This window comes from Pectinophora gossypiella, chromosome 7 (assembly GCF_024362695.1).
Source record: "Pectinophora gossypiella chromosome 7, ilPecGoss1.1, whole genome shotgun sequence".
Lineage (NCBI taxonomy): Eukaryota > Metazoa > Arthropoda > Insecta > Lepidoptera > Gelechiidae > Pectinophora > Pectinophora gossypiella.
This window is the reverse complement of record NC_065410.1, coordinates 5,149,801-5,165,701: the sequence shown is the minus strand read 5'-3', so window position 1 is coordinate 5,165,701 and position 15,901 is coordinate 5,149,801. Positions and strand designations below refer to the sequence as shown.

General features: G+C 33.9%; 3 protein-coding genes across 5 annotated transcripts; all 3 read left to right on the top strand.

Annotated features, from left to right (window-relative positions):
• Nucleotides 1-2,857: 2,857 nt before the first annotated feature.
• LOC126368148 (uncharacterized protein KIAA1143 homolog) lies at nucleotides 2,858-3,685 on the top strand. The gene has a single exon (XM_050012029.1). It carries the CDS (start codon nucleotides 3,255-3,257, stop codon nucleotides 3,666-3,668), a length of 414 nt encoding a protein of 137 aa, XP_049867986.1. The 5' UTR covers nucleotides 2,858-3,254; the 3' UTR covers nucleotides 3,669-3,685.
• Nucleotides 3,686-4,648: 963 nt separating this feature from the next.
• LOC126368132 (menin) lies at nucleotides 4,649-12,719 on the top strand. Of its 2 annotated transcripts, XM_050012009.1 has the most exons (6): nucleotides 4,649-4,718; nucleotides 5,014-5,527; nucleotides 5,603-5,828; nucleotides 5,955-6,249; nucleotides 6,700-6,849; nucleotides 7,296-12,719. In XM_050012009.1, the coding sequence occupies exons 2-6, from the start codon at nucleotides 5,174-5,176 to the stop codon at nucleotides 7,783-7,785; spliced, it is 1,515 nt and encodes a 504-aa protein (XP_049867966.1). In that variant the 5' UTR covers nucleotides 4,649-4,718; nucleotides 5,014-5,173; the 3' UTR covers nucleotides 7,786-12,719. The 2 variants fall into 2 exon arrangements, with proteins under 2 accessions (XP_049867966.1, XP_049867965.1); XM_050012008.1 differs by lacking the exon at nucleotides 4,649-4,718 and having other exon boundaries at nucleotides 4,847-5,527.
• A 681-nt stretch (nucleotides 12,720-13,400) lies between these two features.
• Nucleotides 13,401-15,757, top strand: LOC126368131 (uncharacterized). 2 transcript variants are annotated; one of them, XM_050012006.1, is made up of 4 exons: nucleotides 13,401-13,595; nucleotides 13,713-13,918; nucleotides 14,036-15,266; nucleotides 15,364-15,757. In XM_050012006.1, exons 1-4 carry the CDS (start codon nucleotides 13,519-13,521, stop codon nucleotides 15,575-15,577), a joined length of 1,728 nt encoding a protein of 575 aa, XP_049867963.1. In that variant the 5' UTR covers nucleotides 13,401-13,518; the 3' UTR covers nucleotides 15,578-15,757. The 2 variants fall into 2 exon arrangements, with proteins under 2 accessions (XP_049867963.1, XP_049867964.1); XM_050012007.1 differs by having other exon boundaries at nucleotides 14,036-15,283; nucleotides 15,364-15,498.
• The last annotated feature ends 144 nt before the right edge of the window (nucleotides 15,758-15,901 follow it).

Sequence of the window (15,901 nt, the reverse complement as noted above, 5' to 3'; positions counted from 1 at the left end):
TCTCATTGATTGATACAATACACTGGACCGGTATCATCTTATTCAAAGATAATGTAAAAAAAAGATAAATCACTACCTGAGCATTTTCAAAAATAAGTGTACCTCCCATTTTCACGTTGTCCCTCGTGTTTGAAGTCTAATAACTAGTAAAATTTACTTCTAGCTAATTATTTTAATTATTGAGATACATTAAATATATTCTAAACTAATTAAATTCTAACAAAATTTTCATGGTTATGAGGAATTATTTAAATAAAATGTAATTTTTTATCACTAAGTACTAGATTTTGCCGTGTCCCCCACTCAAACTGATAAATGTTTGAAGAGATTCTTAAAACTTTTTGTACTAGGGTATCATTTGATGTTTGGTATTGGTTGAAGTTTTCTAAAGGTTCTCTCATTTCCAGTAGTTTATAATTTAAATCTTGTGCTTATTTAAATATAGTTAAATTTTTTCAAAAGTCTTAAAAAGTGTACCGACCGGACATGTCGGGTTTGTCACGACTAAAACTGCCTATTGAAATTATTTACGGTAGCTATTTTCGTTTTATAATGGCAAAATTATCCTTAATTTACCGGTCGCCATTTAAAAAAAGACTAGTGACAAAATATATTTTGTGACGCGAGACGTGTTTTCTGGTATTCCACGGCCGTCAAAATTTTATCTGTCGGGTTTGAAACGATATAAAATCAGATTCAGGTGAGTTTTATTTTATTAATTTATTCAGAAGATGAACTATATTATAATGCATAATTATTTACATTTGGTGACAAGACTAGGTATTTTTTTTTCCTTTTAAATATCGGTTTGAATACAAAATGGGAACAGAGCGTCACGTCAGTTTTGCGACATTTTTCCCTGTGACCTACAGGCTGACTAGTAAAGTCGCAAAACCGACACTATAAAGCTGAGACTACATACTGAAAAGGTTTTAAATTTTTTAGGCTTAACAATGCCACTAACTAGTGCAGAACGGTCTCGGAGATATAGAGAAAAATTTAAAAAAGAAAATCCCGAGAAATTAAACGCCCAAAGGTTAAAAAATTTACAAAGAATAAAATCGAAGAAGAAAAAAATATCTGAAATGAATGAAGAAGAAGCTGAAAAAAGAAGACAAGTTTGTTATTTGTTAAACTAAGTAATCTTGATTTTCAAAAAGACTGTTCCCATTCAGAATTGATAATTATTTGGTTAAAAACTTAAAATTTGTGTAAGTATATCTTTTATTTTATTCACTTACATTTTTGGGTTCGGTTTTCTCCTGTGTGAGCCCACCCTTAGAAAAATTCGTATGTCAGTTTTGCGACAGTCCCTCATTTTGCGACGAAGAAATTCTTAGATTTTTCTAATTTTCAATATGGAGAGTTGCTAATAATTTATATTATTTATTAAAATGATTTTAATATTCGGTATCACAATAATTACTTTGTTTATTAAACTAATATTCGAAATTAAATCGTAAATATAATGGTTGCCTTGGTATCAGCTGTGACAAAACCGAACGAAAAACTAGCATATTTCGTGTTTTATAGATTTTATGACTATGTATATATTTTTTTCATAAAATATCTTTGGTAATCTTCATAACACAACTAAAATCATATTTATATCTTTCTTATAGTTACAGACCAATTATTTTTTAAGATAGTCGCAAAACTGACATTTTTTTCGCCCGTCGCCCTATAATTTAATAATTTTTCGTAAAATAGATTAATCTGTTAACAACTTCACATAATTTCATAAACTATCGCGTATCTTAATAATATCTAAATCAAAATATCTCCAACAATGTCATATTTTTAATTATAGCTAAAATTCAGACGTAGTACACTTAATTTTGAAAACGCTCACCTATCAGTATCACTACGATCTTATTTACCCAGAAAATGGTCCCGATTCCTGCAGACACATCCTAATTTTATTTTAATTTATATCTGTCATTTTCGTATCCGAGGAAAAGGAAAATGACAAATGATTGACATGACAACTTTAAATTTTAAAATGAATGATCCGGGCGAATAAAATCGGCATCTCGCCGGGTTATTGGCCAATATAAAATTTTGGAAGGGTTTTTTTTTAATTTCTGCAGATTTCTGCCCAAAATTGATGTATGCTTCATAAATTTTACACCTGTCGATTACCCGTCACCTTCAAAATCAAATGAAATCAAATATACTTTCTTGCACAGAACTACATTTAAACAATCAGCACATAACACATGAATACAGTACAATTTGGGCGGCCTTATTGCTCTAGAGCAATCCTCGAGCTTCCTTTTCGGCGGATAAGGAAATGAGAGCTATAACTTTTTTTTTCTTCGAATGGCGCCGCCTCAGCTGTGACGCTGTGACCAGTCCAGTCTTTTATAGCAAAGACCTTGTTTTATAGATATCAGTGACTATACCCCAGTTGCTTGACGTTTCATTGACGTAATTTGACTCACAGACTAACAAAAATATACCACATATCAGACGACCTACTTCCATAAATATTTTTTTAGGGATACAGGGTGCAGACGGGGAAGATTTGAATTTGGCATTTAATATTATTGATTAAGGCAAGACCTTTGAGCAAAGGCAATAAGTTAATTATGTCAATTTGACCCGGTTAGTCCACTTTTTAAGGGAAGATACCTATTTGGATTATTAGAGAAATGGTAAATATCACGAAATCTTCATCAACAATGAAATAACGTGTGCGCACCGAACGAACGCCCAACATTGCAACAAAGAAACGTCTATGCACAGACCAAGTAGAGATGCTGCGTCTATGTCATTGAGCTGTCGTTGTCATAAAACGGTGATGAAGGCGGGTGCGCGAGGGGCGCGGTTGACATATCCCCAAAGACTATCGCCTATAATTTTTTCTGTGAGAGTGAATCATTGCTGAGTTTGTTTAACTTATTTTTGTATTCTATTCTATCGTCTATCCATACAATTTGTGATGATAGTGTAGATTTTTGTATTTTACCTACGTATTATTCTAAGAGTTGGTAAGTATGCTACTGAATATAATAAATAAACTACCCTAGAAAAGGAATAATTCTTGGCACCAACTACCTACTCTGATCATACTCTCCCTGTTAATTTCCGTTCAAAAACAGAATTACCTATAATAAACAGATACAACTGTGAAAAATAACTTCGTGTTGTATGAAAATTGTACCTCGTTTTCAATAATAAGAAGGCTAGTAGTCTTAACATAATCATAATACCTACAAGAAGGCTGTTTTGTATTATAAAAGTAAATAAACATGAATAAGAAAAGGAACGTAAGTTTCATTAAGCCAGAAGATCCAGAGTTTCTGAAAGTTCTGAAAAGACAAGCTGGCTATGATGATAAGAATCATAAGTTTGATGAGCTGCAAAATGCAGATGGAGATTTTGCAGAAGACGAGGACACTGAACAACCGCAAGTTGTAGTGCTGAAACCTGGAGATCTAACTGCTGAAGAAGCAGAAGTGGAAAAGAAGAGATTAGAGAAAGAAGAAGCTGAAACTAAAGCTGATCTTAGCCAGAAAGTTATATTCAAACCAAAAGCCAAGAGTTCAGAGCCAGAATCAAACAAACGAAAAAGGAAAGAAGAACAAAACAAACACAGTAAGGATAAGAAAAGCAGACAACTATTATCATTTGCAGATGATGATGATGATGATGAGGAAGAATAAAATAATTGTTCGTTTAAGTGTGACGTTTTATTTATACACAAAACAGATCTGAACACTATGTATGAAACACTTATGGCATTAATTTTCCACCTTCTTCGTGGCTGCGCCTTTTCTTTAGTTTGACTCTTGATCCATTTAATGCAAAGGCTGGATCATTTCTATAGAATGTTTGTGTAATTTCAGTTTCCCTTTCATATTCTAAGACTTTACGAAGAAGGAATTTTCTTTCGTCTTTTACTATTGCAATACTTTCTTGTATTTTGGCTACTTCATCGCATAGTGCTGCATTCTCCTGAAACAATTTTGACCAAAACATATAAATATTTCAGATTTTATGACTTCAAAAAATATTTCAATGACAAGACATTGAAATATTTTTTATTATTACATAGGCTCGGTTAGGTTTAGGTAGGTATTGCCGTTGAATAACTTATACTCACTAATATAAGACTTTTGATTCTTATTTTCATATACTTGTATTTCTTTCGATACCGTTTACTTTGTCTATCATCTTGGACATTGTTCATAATAATTATGTGGGCCTGAGTCAGTGTTCACAAAATATTGTGTACAAAAATTGGTTGCAGCAATATTAAAAAATATATATTTGTAATTCCAGCTACGAGTAATTCTTCGTATGATAATTAAACTTAATAATATTTTGATTAATAGCACTTAATTAAATACAAACAAATACAAGGTTTTTAATCAAAATTTAATGTAGAATATTGATAGTTATTTTAACAGAGAATCGAATGAATGAATGAAGTTAATCTAATCCACGAATGATTATCAAACACGAGCTCTTTTACGTAATTCTCGTATAAGTCCCACATAATTCATTGATAATTTTTATGATACATTGCTTGTTCTACTGAGCAACCAGGAGCAACCTACCCAACATGTAGGGCCACAGTTTATCCATTCACTCATTGCCTATGATACTTTACAATATTTAAATTAGTCCATTTTAGAATAATGGTAAATGCTATGCTACGCTGAAGAGAGTAGTATTATTCCTTGATTTTAACTACTAGCCCTACTTTTTAGGTATGTAATTCATTTCAAGACCATTAGAATCAAAGCCACCTGGGTCGTCATCGTCATAGAATAGCGCGCTAGACATTAGACCATGGGTGGACCATAGGACCTTCACACTAGTCATTCATTACATACATCATTCAATCATTCGTTCTATTGTTCATTGTGTTATTTTGTATTAAAAAATTTTTGTTCAACCGGTGTGTTTGACGTGTTTGTTTTTATTTGAAGATACTTGAAATAATGTGAAATATATAATAATGACCGGATTATCAGAGTTTAAACATTTCTTCCCCATTGACAGCATCCAAAAGGTATGCGAGCTCTTCGAAGAACAACTACGCAGCGAAAAAGAGCCGGATTTGGCTTTGTTTTCTATTATTGTTGGAGCGGTGGAGAATAACCTGACTAACGTAAAAAACAGTGACAAAGATGTAAACTTGTCAACAAATAAGTTCGTGAAGATGAAGTTTCCATCTGTAGAGTGGGAAGATGTTAAGACGCTTCACGATCGCTTCGTATCGTTAATGCGCGGGGGTGTGGACTCTAAGCTCCTCAGTGGAGAGTATGCGACTCGGGACCTGGTCAAACGAGTTGCTGATGTGGTGTGGAACTCTTTGACACGGAGCTACTATAAAGATCGCGCCCACTTGCAGTCCATTTACAGTTTCTTAACTGGGAACAAGTTAGATTGTTTTGGCGTCGCCTTTGCTGTAACGGCGGGATGTCAAGTCCTAGGTAAAAGAGACGTGCATCTGGCTTTGTCCGAGGATCACGCCTGGGTTGTGTTTGGGAAGGAGGGAACAGATACTGCTGAAGTAAGTGAATGAAAATTAAATGTTTGCAGAATTATTTTATCATCATAAAACTTACAACATTTTATATGGTTGCAGGTCACATGGCATGGTAAAGGCAATGAGGATAAGAGAGGACGCTCTGTAGGTGATGGAGTTCTTGCATGGTCATGGTTATATGTGGCGGGGAAACCAGTAGTCTGCACGAGAGTGATGGAGCTGGCTGCTCTTGTATCTTCAATCAATCCTACATTGACCCCTACTGTGGATGTGCATGAGGTGGCACAAATGCAACATCGACTTTTATGGCTGCTGTATGAAAATGGTAGCTAACATTTTTTTTTTGTAAATTTGTAAAAGGAAAATAATTATACTACACCTCATATAATTATTTACCAATATTGCACTGATTGGATAATGTTTCAGGAGATTTGTGACAATTATCTTTCAGGGCACCTTGATGCATACCCAATGGCTTTAGGCAATCTTGGGGATTTGGATGAGTACATGAGGATATCTAGTTGTTCAGAAGATGCATCACTGAAAGAAGAGAACAGTCACAAGTCGAATGGCACAACCAGGCCGGACTCCGCTGCACTGTATGCACATGCAATCAGATCGTCGAGGACATACTACGAAGACCGGCATGTGTACCCATACACCTTCCAAGGTGGTTACTATCACCGACACAAAATGTATAAGGAAGCATTTCATGCTTGGGCATGTGCTGGTGATGTTATTCGGCAGTTAGTATTATGTTTTAATAGTTTTTATTTTCATATCCACCTCTATTAATTCATATAAAACTTCAGTTTATTATTAACAAACGTAACACATTTTTCACAAAACTATTTATTATTAACTAACGTAACACCTTTTTTACAAAAGTATGTCTATTATTAACTAACATAACACTATTTTTTTCAAAACTATGTTAACTAACTAATAAGAAAAAAAAGGGGTTTATTCGTAGGTAATAAACATAGTTTTGTAAAAAAATAGTTTTATGTTAGTTAAAAATAGACATACTTTTGTAAAAATGGTGTAACATTAGTTAATAAGAATAAATAGGTTTATTCCTAATAAATAAAATCGATTTTTGAATATAGAACTTAAATAAAATATCACTTTTCCAGTGCTTATTTGTAAAAAAAAAACCAACTAGGTATAACTACAGTAAATATTTTTTCTTTCAGCTACAATTACTCTCGTGATGATGAAGAAATATATAAAGAATTCTCAGAAATTGCAAATGAACTGATTCCTCAACTGATGAAAGTGGAAAGTTCAGGCCACTCCGCCAGATGTATTTTAAAGGATCCAGAATGTTTTGCTTCTTTACTCAGGTATTTATTTATATGATAATAAAATAAACAAAGTGTTTGAATAGATAAATCTGGTTTGGTTAGATGTGACGCGAAACTAAATAAGTAATAGTCAAACTGAATAGAGAATAAATTCGGTTAACCACTAAACGGCGCATCTCTAATTTATACTACAAATAAATGGATGCAAAATAATGCAAAATATCTTCTATACAAAGTATAAAATTTGTTTATTTAGCCGAAAAACAATATGCGCATTGCGCATTTTAATAATATGAATGCAAACCCGTATTCGCGCGAAGTTTGTTGTCCTTCAAAATCACGACAGCCACATTTTTTGGACAAATGGTTATCATAGGCTACAAAAACACAATTACAGTAATTTACATACAAATAGTCATTAACATTATGTATATCCATTACAATACGCTTTTTAATAGAATGTAAAATGATTGTACAATTTGCAGGTTTTATGATGGAATATGCAAGTGGGAAGAGGGAAGCCAGACACCTATTCTGCACATTGGATGGGCGAAGCCACTCGTTAGCACCATATCGAAGTTCGATGCCGAGGTAAGAGCGCAAGTTCACATAATATGCAGCCCGGACAACGACGACCACTCAGAAGAGCCGAAAGAGGATCAAGAAAAGAGTGACGATAAGGAGGAAAGTAAAGATAAGTGGAATAATAATTCTGAGAACGGCGAGATGAGCGTGCGGGAGCAGCTGACGGCGGCGGTGAACAGTCGGCCGCGCGTGACGCTGTACAGCCACAAGATGGCGGCGCTGAAGCCGCTGCTGCTGGCGGAGCGGCTCAACACGCACGCGCTGCAGCTGCAGCTGACGGCGCAGAGCCAGCTGCAGCGGCCGCCGCCGCCCGCGCGGCGCCGCGACGACGACGACCCGCACGCCGCCGCCCCCACCGGCCGCGCCAAACGCGCCCGCCGCGACCGCTGAACCACTCCACTACACACTAATACGCTTTTCGTTAGACTGGAATACGATCGGGTAATGTATTTTTAGACGTATATCATGTATTTATATTGTGAGCACAATGCTCTCCCTATTTTTTATTACGTATATTAATAACCCTTTCTTTCGCAATATCGTATTAATGCAGTCCCAAACTACGAGTAGTTAACTCATTTTTCTGTGATCAAAGAACAGTCCCACCTCGAGGTTCTGCGTCACCTATAAGGTACAGAACTCAAAATGTTGAATTACATGTAGACGTAAGAGATTGATTCATGAAAAAGAACAAATGTCTTTGTGTTATATTAAGCTATAGATGCTTGAAAAACAAAATTATAACTCTAGGCTTAGTTATTAAAAATTATTCGAGACAATAATGAACAAATAATAACAATGTTCAAATTTTTGTCTTTTTTCCGTTTTTTTGTAATCAGTCTGCGTAAGCCATCCGTTGCGTCGGCCTATCACATTAGCGTCAAAGAAACCTAGGCTACGATACATGATACACATCACATCAGCCTTACGAATCAGAATCTCAAAATTCTCACAAGGTTGAGTGACTGTACTCTTTGGTAAACTCAAAATTACCGGAAAATTCTGTACTAAGTTACTCTCTTTTCCACACTGCTAATAACTTTCGTAACAATTTGCGTCATAGCAACAAGAGCAAGAAAAGTCGAAGTAATATTGATTGACATAATATTTGTTCCCGATTATATCTCGAACACTTTTTAATAATTATTACATGTGGACTTGTTTAAATGTCTTGTTTTCTTGTCTTTCAATAATTTATATTAGGAGCTATATATCAAGACCCAAACATGATAAATATATTTTCGTAGTTTACTGAGTATCTTCGTCTCTAGTTTTCATTTTGCAATTAAAAAGCCTTTCACCAGTCGAGTGAAATGCTATAGATTATTTGCGAAACGCTTAAGTATTTACTGCGATGCTTTGGGTCAATTTGACTGAGTTGAAATGTGTACAAATGAAACAATAGAGTCTACTTATAATAATAGTATTTAAAATACAATATTAATATTGTGGTATGCAAAACAAAAGTAATGTTACAAATTGTAGAACAACTATCATGGACTTGTATAAGTCAGATTAAATATTTGATAGTTACTTGTAATTAGTATTTGACCGTTATTAGACTGTTGTTTTTCTAGCAAAGCTCAAATCGCACTTGCTCGGCGCGGCGCGATCCTATATTGTTTCTACTATTTTTTATCTTATGAATTGAAACGCACTGCGCGCTACGACCGAGAAGCCCCGTGGAGAATATTCTGTCGCAAATGCGGTTTGAGCTTAATCGTATACAAATAAAATACAAATGAGTGTTATTTAGAGTACTATAAGTGCGAAGCTCGTGTGTGAACTAGTTGTTCAAATGTTAAAAGACTGTGCCTCTTGTTTGTGGAAACTTCCAATACATGTTTAATAAGTTTGTGTCGCGTGCTCCTGTCGGCTCGCTAACCTTTGTATATTACTGTTAATACGCATAAAGTAGTTGATACTTCGTGAACTAATACCCAGTTATTACGCGAACTATCCAATAATATACACATCACCAGCTCTCTTATCTTTTGGCTATGTCTTTATTTATGTAATAGTGCATTATGTGATAAAATACTACAAAGTATTTGTAAATCGGTAGAGTAGTATGATAGTTTTTAAAGTTCTGTATCATGTAAAAAAATTGTGATCATTTGCATTTATGGAGATGCCATTATTGTTAGGCTGAACTAGGGTCAGTTTTGGAATTCTACATTTATATTACAAACGACACATACATACACACATACACATTACACATTCACACACACACACACACACACACACACACCCACACACACACACACACTTTACACATTATTTTTACATTTATATTTAAGTTAATGTTTTCATAAATCCCTCAGTATGTTGAGGATAGTATTATTTGGATCTACATTCCGTAGACAGTGAGATGTTAGTGGCCTAGTTTACATTTAAGGTTAAAACATTTTGTGGATTTTTTATAGTAATAATTATCTATTTATAAAGTGAGCGTACACACTTATTATTATTAGTAAATCTAGAAGACTGATTAAGGCGCTTATTGGTGCTGATTCCAGTACATACCATCTAATTTTATTTTAAGTTATACCTGTCATTTTCTTATCCGCCGAAAAAGAAAGGGAAAGGTAATCGACAGTCATAAAATTTATGGAACACACGTCAATTTTAGGCAGAAATTTTAAAAACCCTCCCAAAATTATTATAGTGGCCAATAACCCGACAGAATGAAGTTGACAGCGCACGTGGAACGGTTTGCATATCAGCGAGATGTCGTTTTAATTTGCCGGTTTATTCATTCTTTTCAAAATTCACAGTTGTCAATCTCCCGTCCCTTTCCTTTTCGACGGATAAGAAAAAGAAAAAAAGAATTAGCAGGTGTCTGCGGGGATTGGGGCCATTATTCGAATTTGCCGATCGTAAAACTGGGCCGATCGTTTAAAGTCGACCGCAAGGTTCAATTCAAACCGATCATCGTGCCTACTTACCAGAGATAGTTTAAAAAATAACATTTCTCACTGTCTTTTAATGTACATACTCGTAGATCTCATATTTGTATGAGTTTTGTCAGTCTTCTAGATTTAAACTTAATATGACTCAGGAGATAATACAAAATCTACCTTACATATTTTAGTCACAAATAGAATTTTCCTGCTATGCACAACTAAAAGTACATGGGCGATGCTCAATCGCCTTCTAAGCACAGCGCATTTATTAATTGGCAACATTTTTTTTAACCCTATTCGGGCAGACACTAACTTAAAATAATTTTAGCCTGACAGCTCTTAAAGAAGTGCCGTCCTTCATTTACAATAAGAGCACGATAGAGAGCACGTAAAATTAAGTTGGTGGATGCCCGAATCGGCATCATGTGTGCCTATTGCAATGGATGTGCCAATCTTTCAGACCAGTGTATACAGGGTGTTAGTGAATTGTCCATCGCAAAAGTGTAAAATTAAAAAAAAAAAACTTGAATTTTGCGATGGTAAATTCCATTTCATATCAATTCAGAATCATCCCTCAAAGTTTTCGTTACGATGTCAGTAACACCCTGTATAAACAATATTTTTCTAGTCTATAATATATTTAAAATACCGCGTAATATTCTTTAACATTAGATTAACACCATTGACTAATTTCCTAAACAAAAAGATGTTTTGCCTGGTTACCTACCTACATAACTTATATAAGGTAGATTTTGAAGCTGCCATTCATCTATTTTCAATTTATTCCTGAAAATGTAAGTACTTAATAAAATCGAGTATTTAATTATATCAACTGTTCGAGTCTGTTAGAATTTTAGTATCTTTTATATAACTCTTATCTAACTACACCATTAAATGATAAATTGGTAACTATAATGAGCTGGTCTCAGACTATTTCAAGTGGGCTAATCGTCTTCTAGGCATTCGCTTTTAAAAGTGACGCCTAAGTTATTGAAAGACCCAACCAAGATCATTGCACAACCTTAATAAATATATTAAATTTTAAATTTCATTTTTCTATTTATTCTAAGTTTATGTTACTGTGTGTGTTGGCTGAAATGTTTTATAATTTATTTATATTTTACATTTAAATATTGGTGACTTGACTACATTAAACAGATGGTTAATTTATTTAAATTGTGTTGCATTATATTTAAAAGTAAATAATTATGACTGCCTGTTACAATATTTATATATTTAGTGTAGTTACGATTATTACTTTTTAATTGATTAATTGTTGTTATTTATACTCGCATAGATTACACTTTAAATCCTTGTGTAAGCAATAGTTGATGGACTAGCAAGTTCGTTTGATGTATGTATTTTCTATTCATTAGGTACTACAGCCCATTTTTTTAGTACTGTGGTTTGGCTATGAGTACTACGCAAATGATTACCTAATATAAGATAATTAATTATTTTTTTTCTTGATAAGTAATAACACTGACATGGTGTGAAGTTGAGTGATAGAGTGAGAAACAGTGTGATAAGACAGAGATGTGGTGTAAAAGACAATATAGTGATTAGGATTGAGAAGGGACTGTTAGGTTGGTTTGGACACGTTGAGCGGATGAAGGATAATAGAATTGCAAAAGCGGTATATAAAGCGAAAGTTGATGGTAGGGCTGGCAGAGGAAGACCGAGAAGGACTTACGATGATCAAATTGGAGATGTCCTTAGAAAAGGTTCAATACGATCTACTCTGAACCGGCGTGCGTGTATGAAGCGATTGATGAATGTGGAGGAAGCAAGAGAAGTGTGTCAGGATCGAAGCAAATGGAATTCTATAGTCTCTGCTTACCCCGGTGGGAAATAGGCGTGAGTTTATAATAATAACACTGACAATAAGACAGTAACTTTTAATGAGGAACTTTCCAGGCTACATTCACGAAAAACAACATAGATGGCGTTATGCAGCTTTAACGTGATAATTACATATTTTCATTCATATATATTTGGATCACATTATGTATAGAATGTTGTTGCTACCTATATTGCGTCTCTTTATTTTAATCAGAATAATAGTGGAAAATGTAATTGTGCCTGGGTGTAATAAAAAGGGTCATCGTTTATACCCAAAAACTAATATAAAAGATGCATAGGGATGTCTGTTATCTATGAAATTAGAAGGTTAAAAAAAAGAAAAATCTGTACAGCGCCATCTATATTGTTTATGAGGATCGTAGTCTAGAAAGTTCCTCATTCAGGAAATATACAACATGTTTTATTTGTTTAAAGCTCAGATTTTTCTTACTTGTGTAAGCTTTTTTTAATTCGCTAATCTTTGGAACTAAAATAGGGCTGTAGTTTAATCAGATTAATGGATATATTTTTCTTGCTTAATTAAGCTTAAGTAATAATAATAATTATCTTTAAGAAATGCTTTTCACTTATTTATTACCCCTATTTAAAGTTCACCTGATATCACGTTACTTAAGGACCTATAAAAGTCTACGTGACTACTCATAACGAAAAAGAAATTAATTTATCCAATTCATATTTCCACGCATTATTTAATTTTGGTTAGAAGAACATTTCGGAATATTTATCATAAACATAAAATAACACCGAGTTCAGAATCTGCGTTATAAATTATTTTGCTCTATGTTTAGCTTCTATGGTCTAGCTAGTGTTTCGGGTCCCAGGTTCGATTCTCGGTTCAAAATTCACTTTGTAATAGGGCCGATTTCTCAATAGTCGGATAGTCTATTCGTAGAATAAAGTGTTCCAAACGTTCCAAATTTGTTTCTTTTTTCATAGATATTTTTGCTATTCTCTTGGTAAATGACTTATCCGTTTATCCCTTGTTCTTTGGTTTATCCATCCATGTAAGGACTAAGTAAATAGTAGACGGGACCAGCCAGTGGCGGTTTCACATGCATTGCAATGCACGCCTAAGCCAAAGCATTTCAAGCTTAACAGTGATAGGGTGGAGAAGATGAAAATTGGAAGTGTTTGAAACTTTTATTCCAATGTGAAATAATAAGACTATAGTTGTGGTTGTATAGGCCACGGTTCTTTGCCACACAATAGAAAAAAAAACTTGTTTGGCGACTGTCAACGTCAACAAAGTCAAAAAGTGGAACTTTTTGCGTTTCTAAATGCTTTAGCTGAAAAGTTTGAGAAATATTAATTTTCTGTAATTTATAACCAGTTAAAACATGCTATTAGTGTCATGTCTAATAATTTCAATGTAGACGAAGCTGTAAGATGTATAAAAGATATCGTGGACACCAATCGATGTGGAACTTGGTACTTAATTGCAACTTTCTTGGTTCATAGTTCATATGCTTTCGAATGCTTCAAAACGTGTGCCCTCTTTTGTAACTATTGAAGTAGTATTATTAGTAAATAGTACACATATTCCAGTGATCAGGCTGTCGGGGAGCGTGTAAGATACCCTTGTGGGCATTCTTCTTGTGATGATTGCGCGGCGACAGCAACCCACTGCCTTCTGTGCTTAACACCACCAAACAGTGGAAATAAGTCGTCAGCGCTTGATGATCCTGCGACTACAAGAGCTAAAAATGCTTCCGAATTGTTGAAAACGTTCCAAGCAGCCTTTAAATTGGATGGTAAGGATAAAATAGTCTTGTTTTCTTTTTGCTATAATAAACATCCTGATTATCCGCTAACATGTATAAGGTACTATCATAACCATTCATAAAAATATGCATTGTTTATTCTTTCAGTTTACAAGAGGCAGAGAATATCTGATCACTTAAAAATTGAGAAAGAGTTATTCCCAGAATGTATACAAGCTCCCATCAAGTATTTTAATAAAAGAAAGAGCTCAGTTTCGTTAAAGAATAAGGAGAACAAAAGACCCAGTTTCTTTCCAGGCCAAGAGATATCCCTTGTGAAAGAATTCAAAATGGAAAATTCTTTCAACTATGTAAAAAAATGGTTAGATAACAATGAAAACAAACCGAAACAAAAAACAGTAACAAAAACCATTGAACGAAGAAAACCTTTTGCAGATCTTAATATTAATAAACAAAGTTCACCCCAAAAGCGAATCCTGAAAAGAGCAGATAAAATTTTAGACAAGGATAGAGAAAATGCTGTAAGTCCTGCTAAAAGAAAGTACCAATCACATTTTAAATCAGCACAATCTATTGTTGAAAGCCAATCAATATTGGATCAGTACTTCAAAGAAGATAAGTTCAAACAAAAAAAAGAATATTTTAATGAACATGACAAGATAGAAATAAGAAAGAAATTGGATAAAGATGAAAGTGGAATTGAAATTGATGATGAACCAATTGTAATTGATGATTCACAAAATGAAGTTGTTGATAAAGACAAACTTGCATGGTTAGCTGTACTAGAAGCTAATGAGAAAAGTCCATATAATCAAACACAATCAACTAAAGTTAGCTGTTGTGCTCAAATAGTATCTGATGCTAAAAAAGTTCCATTTTTCAAAAAGAGTTACCTAACAGAAACTTGTAGTCTTTGTAAAGGTAACAAACATAGAAAAAATAATGTTGCAAATGAAACTGCTAATAAAAACCCAAAAGACATATCAATTGCTATAGAAAATAGATGTTTCACAACAACTATTAAAGTGTCAACTGAGGAAAAAGAACCTATTTGGGGAAAAACAACAAAATGCATACAAACTGATATAAGTAGTGTGAATGATTTGAATTATGAACATAAAACTCAGGTAGGTAATGTAGTTTTGAAGCAAGACGATGAATTTAACAAGGGTAAAGAGCTGGAATATAGCCAAGACGTATTTACTGGTGAAGCTAAAAATTCTGAAGAGAACAAAGCTGTGTTGCTAAAGAAAGAATCTCTGGAAGAGCTAAGAGAACCTTCAGAAGTAGTAATAGCAGACTCTGATAGTGACAATGGTTTGAATGAGTCGAGCATCATTCAAGTCACTGCAGACATCCATCAATCCAGTGAAAACTTGTGAGTTCTATTTTTAGGTAATATACAAATGCTTTCTATGACTAGCTGAGAAATGTTTTCCATAGTGATGTTATAATAAAACATGTTTATTTTTTAGAGAGGAAGGCATCCTTACTGAATTGTATGAGAGTGAAGTCCAGAGGAGGCCTATTCGCAGTGGTCGTGGTCACACACCAACCAGTACCGATTCTTCAGATAAAGAAAACTATGATCCAAACAGAGCTAAGAGACCAAGAATGGATAAGAACTCCAAAAAGAGAAAGAGATATGAAATATCCGAATTGAACTTTATTGGTACAATGGATGACTAACAGACTAATATGGAAAAAATCTGAGGCTCTCAAGTTGAGAATATCATCCCCATTTTGTATAATTATGATTGATCGTCCGTTATTATATTTATCTGAGATAAATAATTGCATTTCTAATTTAAGGCATGTATAATGTTAATAATATGTTTTATATTTTTTTAATAAAAAGTCCGTCATAAAGCGTTGGTTTTGTTATGACTGCCTAACATAGCTAGCATTCTAAATATAGATCATAGTCAGTATATTATGATTATTTTAACTTTTGCATTAGGTATTTACTTATTTGAACCAAGTAGGCATAATCAATAGTCTGTTTTATGCAAA

Excerpts from the sequence above, each read along its gene's own strand:
- LOC126368131 (XM_050012006.1), top strand. The coding sequence starts at position 13,519 with ATGTCTAATAATTTCAATGTAGACGAAGCTGTAAGATGTATAAAAGAT. Across the intron at positions 13,596-13,712 it reads ACCAATCGATGTGGAACTTG|TGATCAGGCTGTCGGGGAGC; the intron begins GTACTTAATTGC and ends CACATATTCCAG. Across the intron at positions 13,919-14,035 it reads AGCAGCCTTTAAATTGGATG|TTTACAAGAGGCAGAGAATA; the intron begins GTAAGGATAAAA and ends TTATTCTTTCAG.
- LOC126368148 (XM_050012029.1), top strand. The coding sequence starts at position 3,255 with ATGAATAAGAAAAGGAACGTAAGTTTCATTAAGCCAGAAGATCCAGAG.
- LOC126368132 (XM_050012008.1), top strand. The coding sequence starts at position 4,970 with ATGACCGGATTATCAGAGTTTAAACATTTCTTCCCCATTGACAGCATC. Across the intron at positions 5,528-5,602 it reads AGGGAACAGATACTGCTGAA|GTCACATGGCATGGTAAAGG; the intron begins GTAAGTGAATGA and ends ATATGGTTGCAG. Across the intron at positions 5,829-5,954 it reads ATGGCTGCTGTATGAAAATG|GGCACCTTGATGCATACCCA; the intron begins GTAGCTAACATT and ends ATTATCTTTCAG.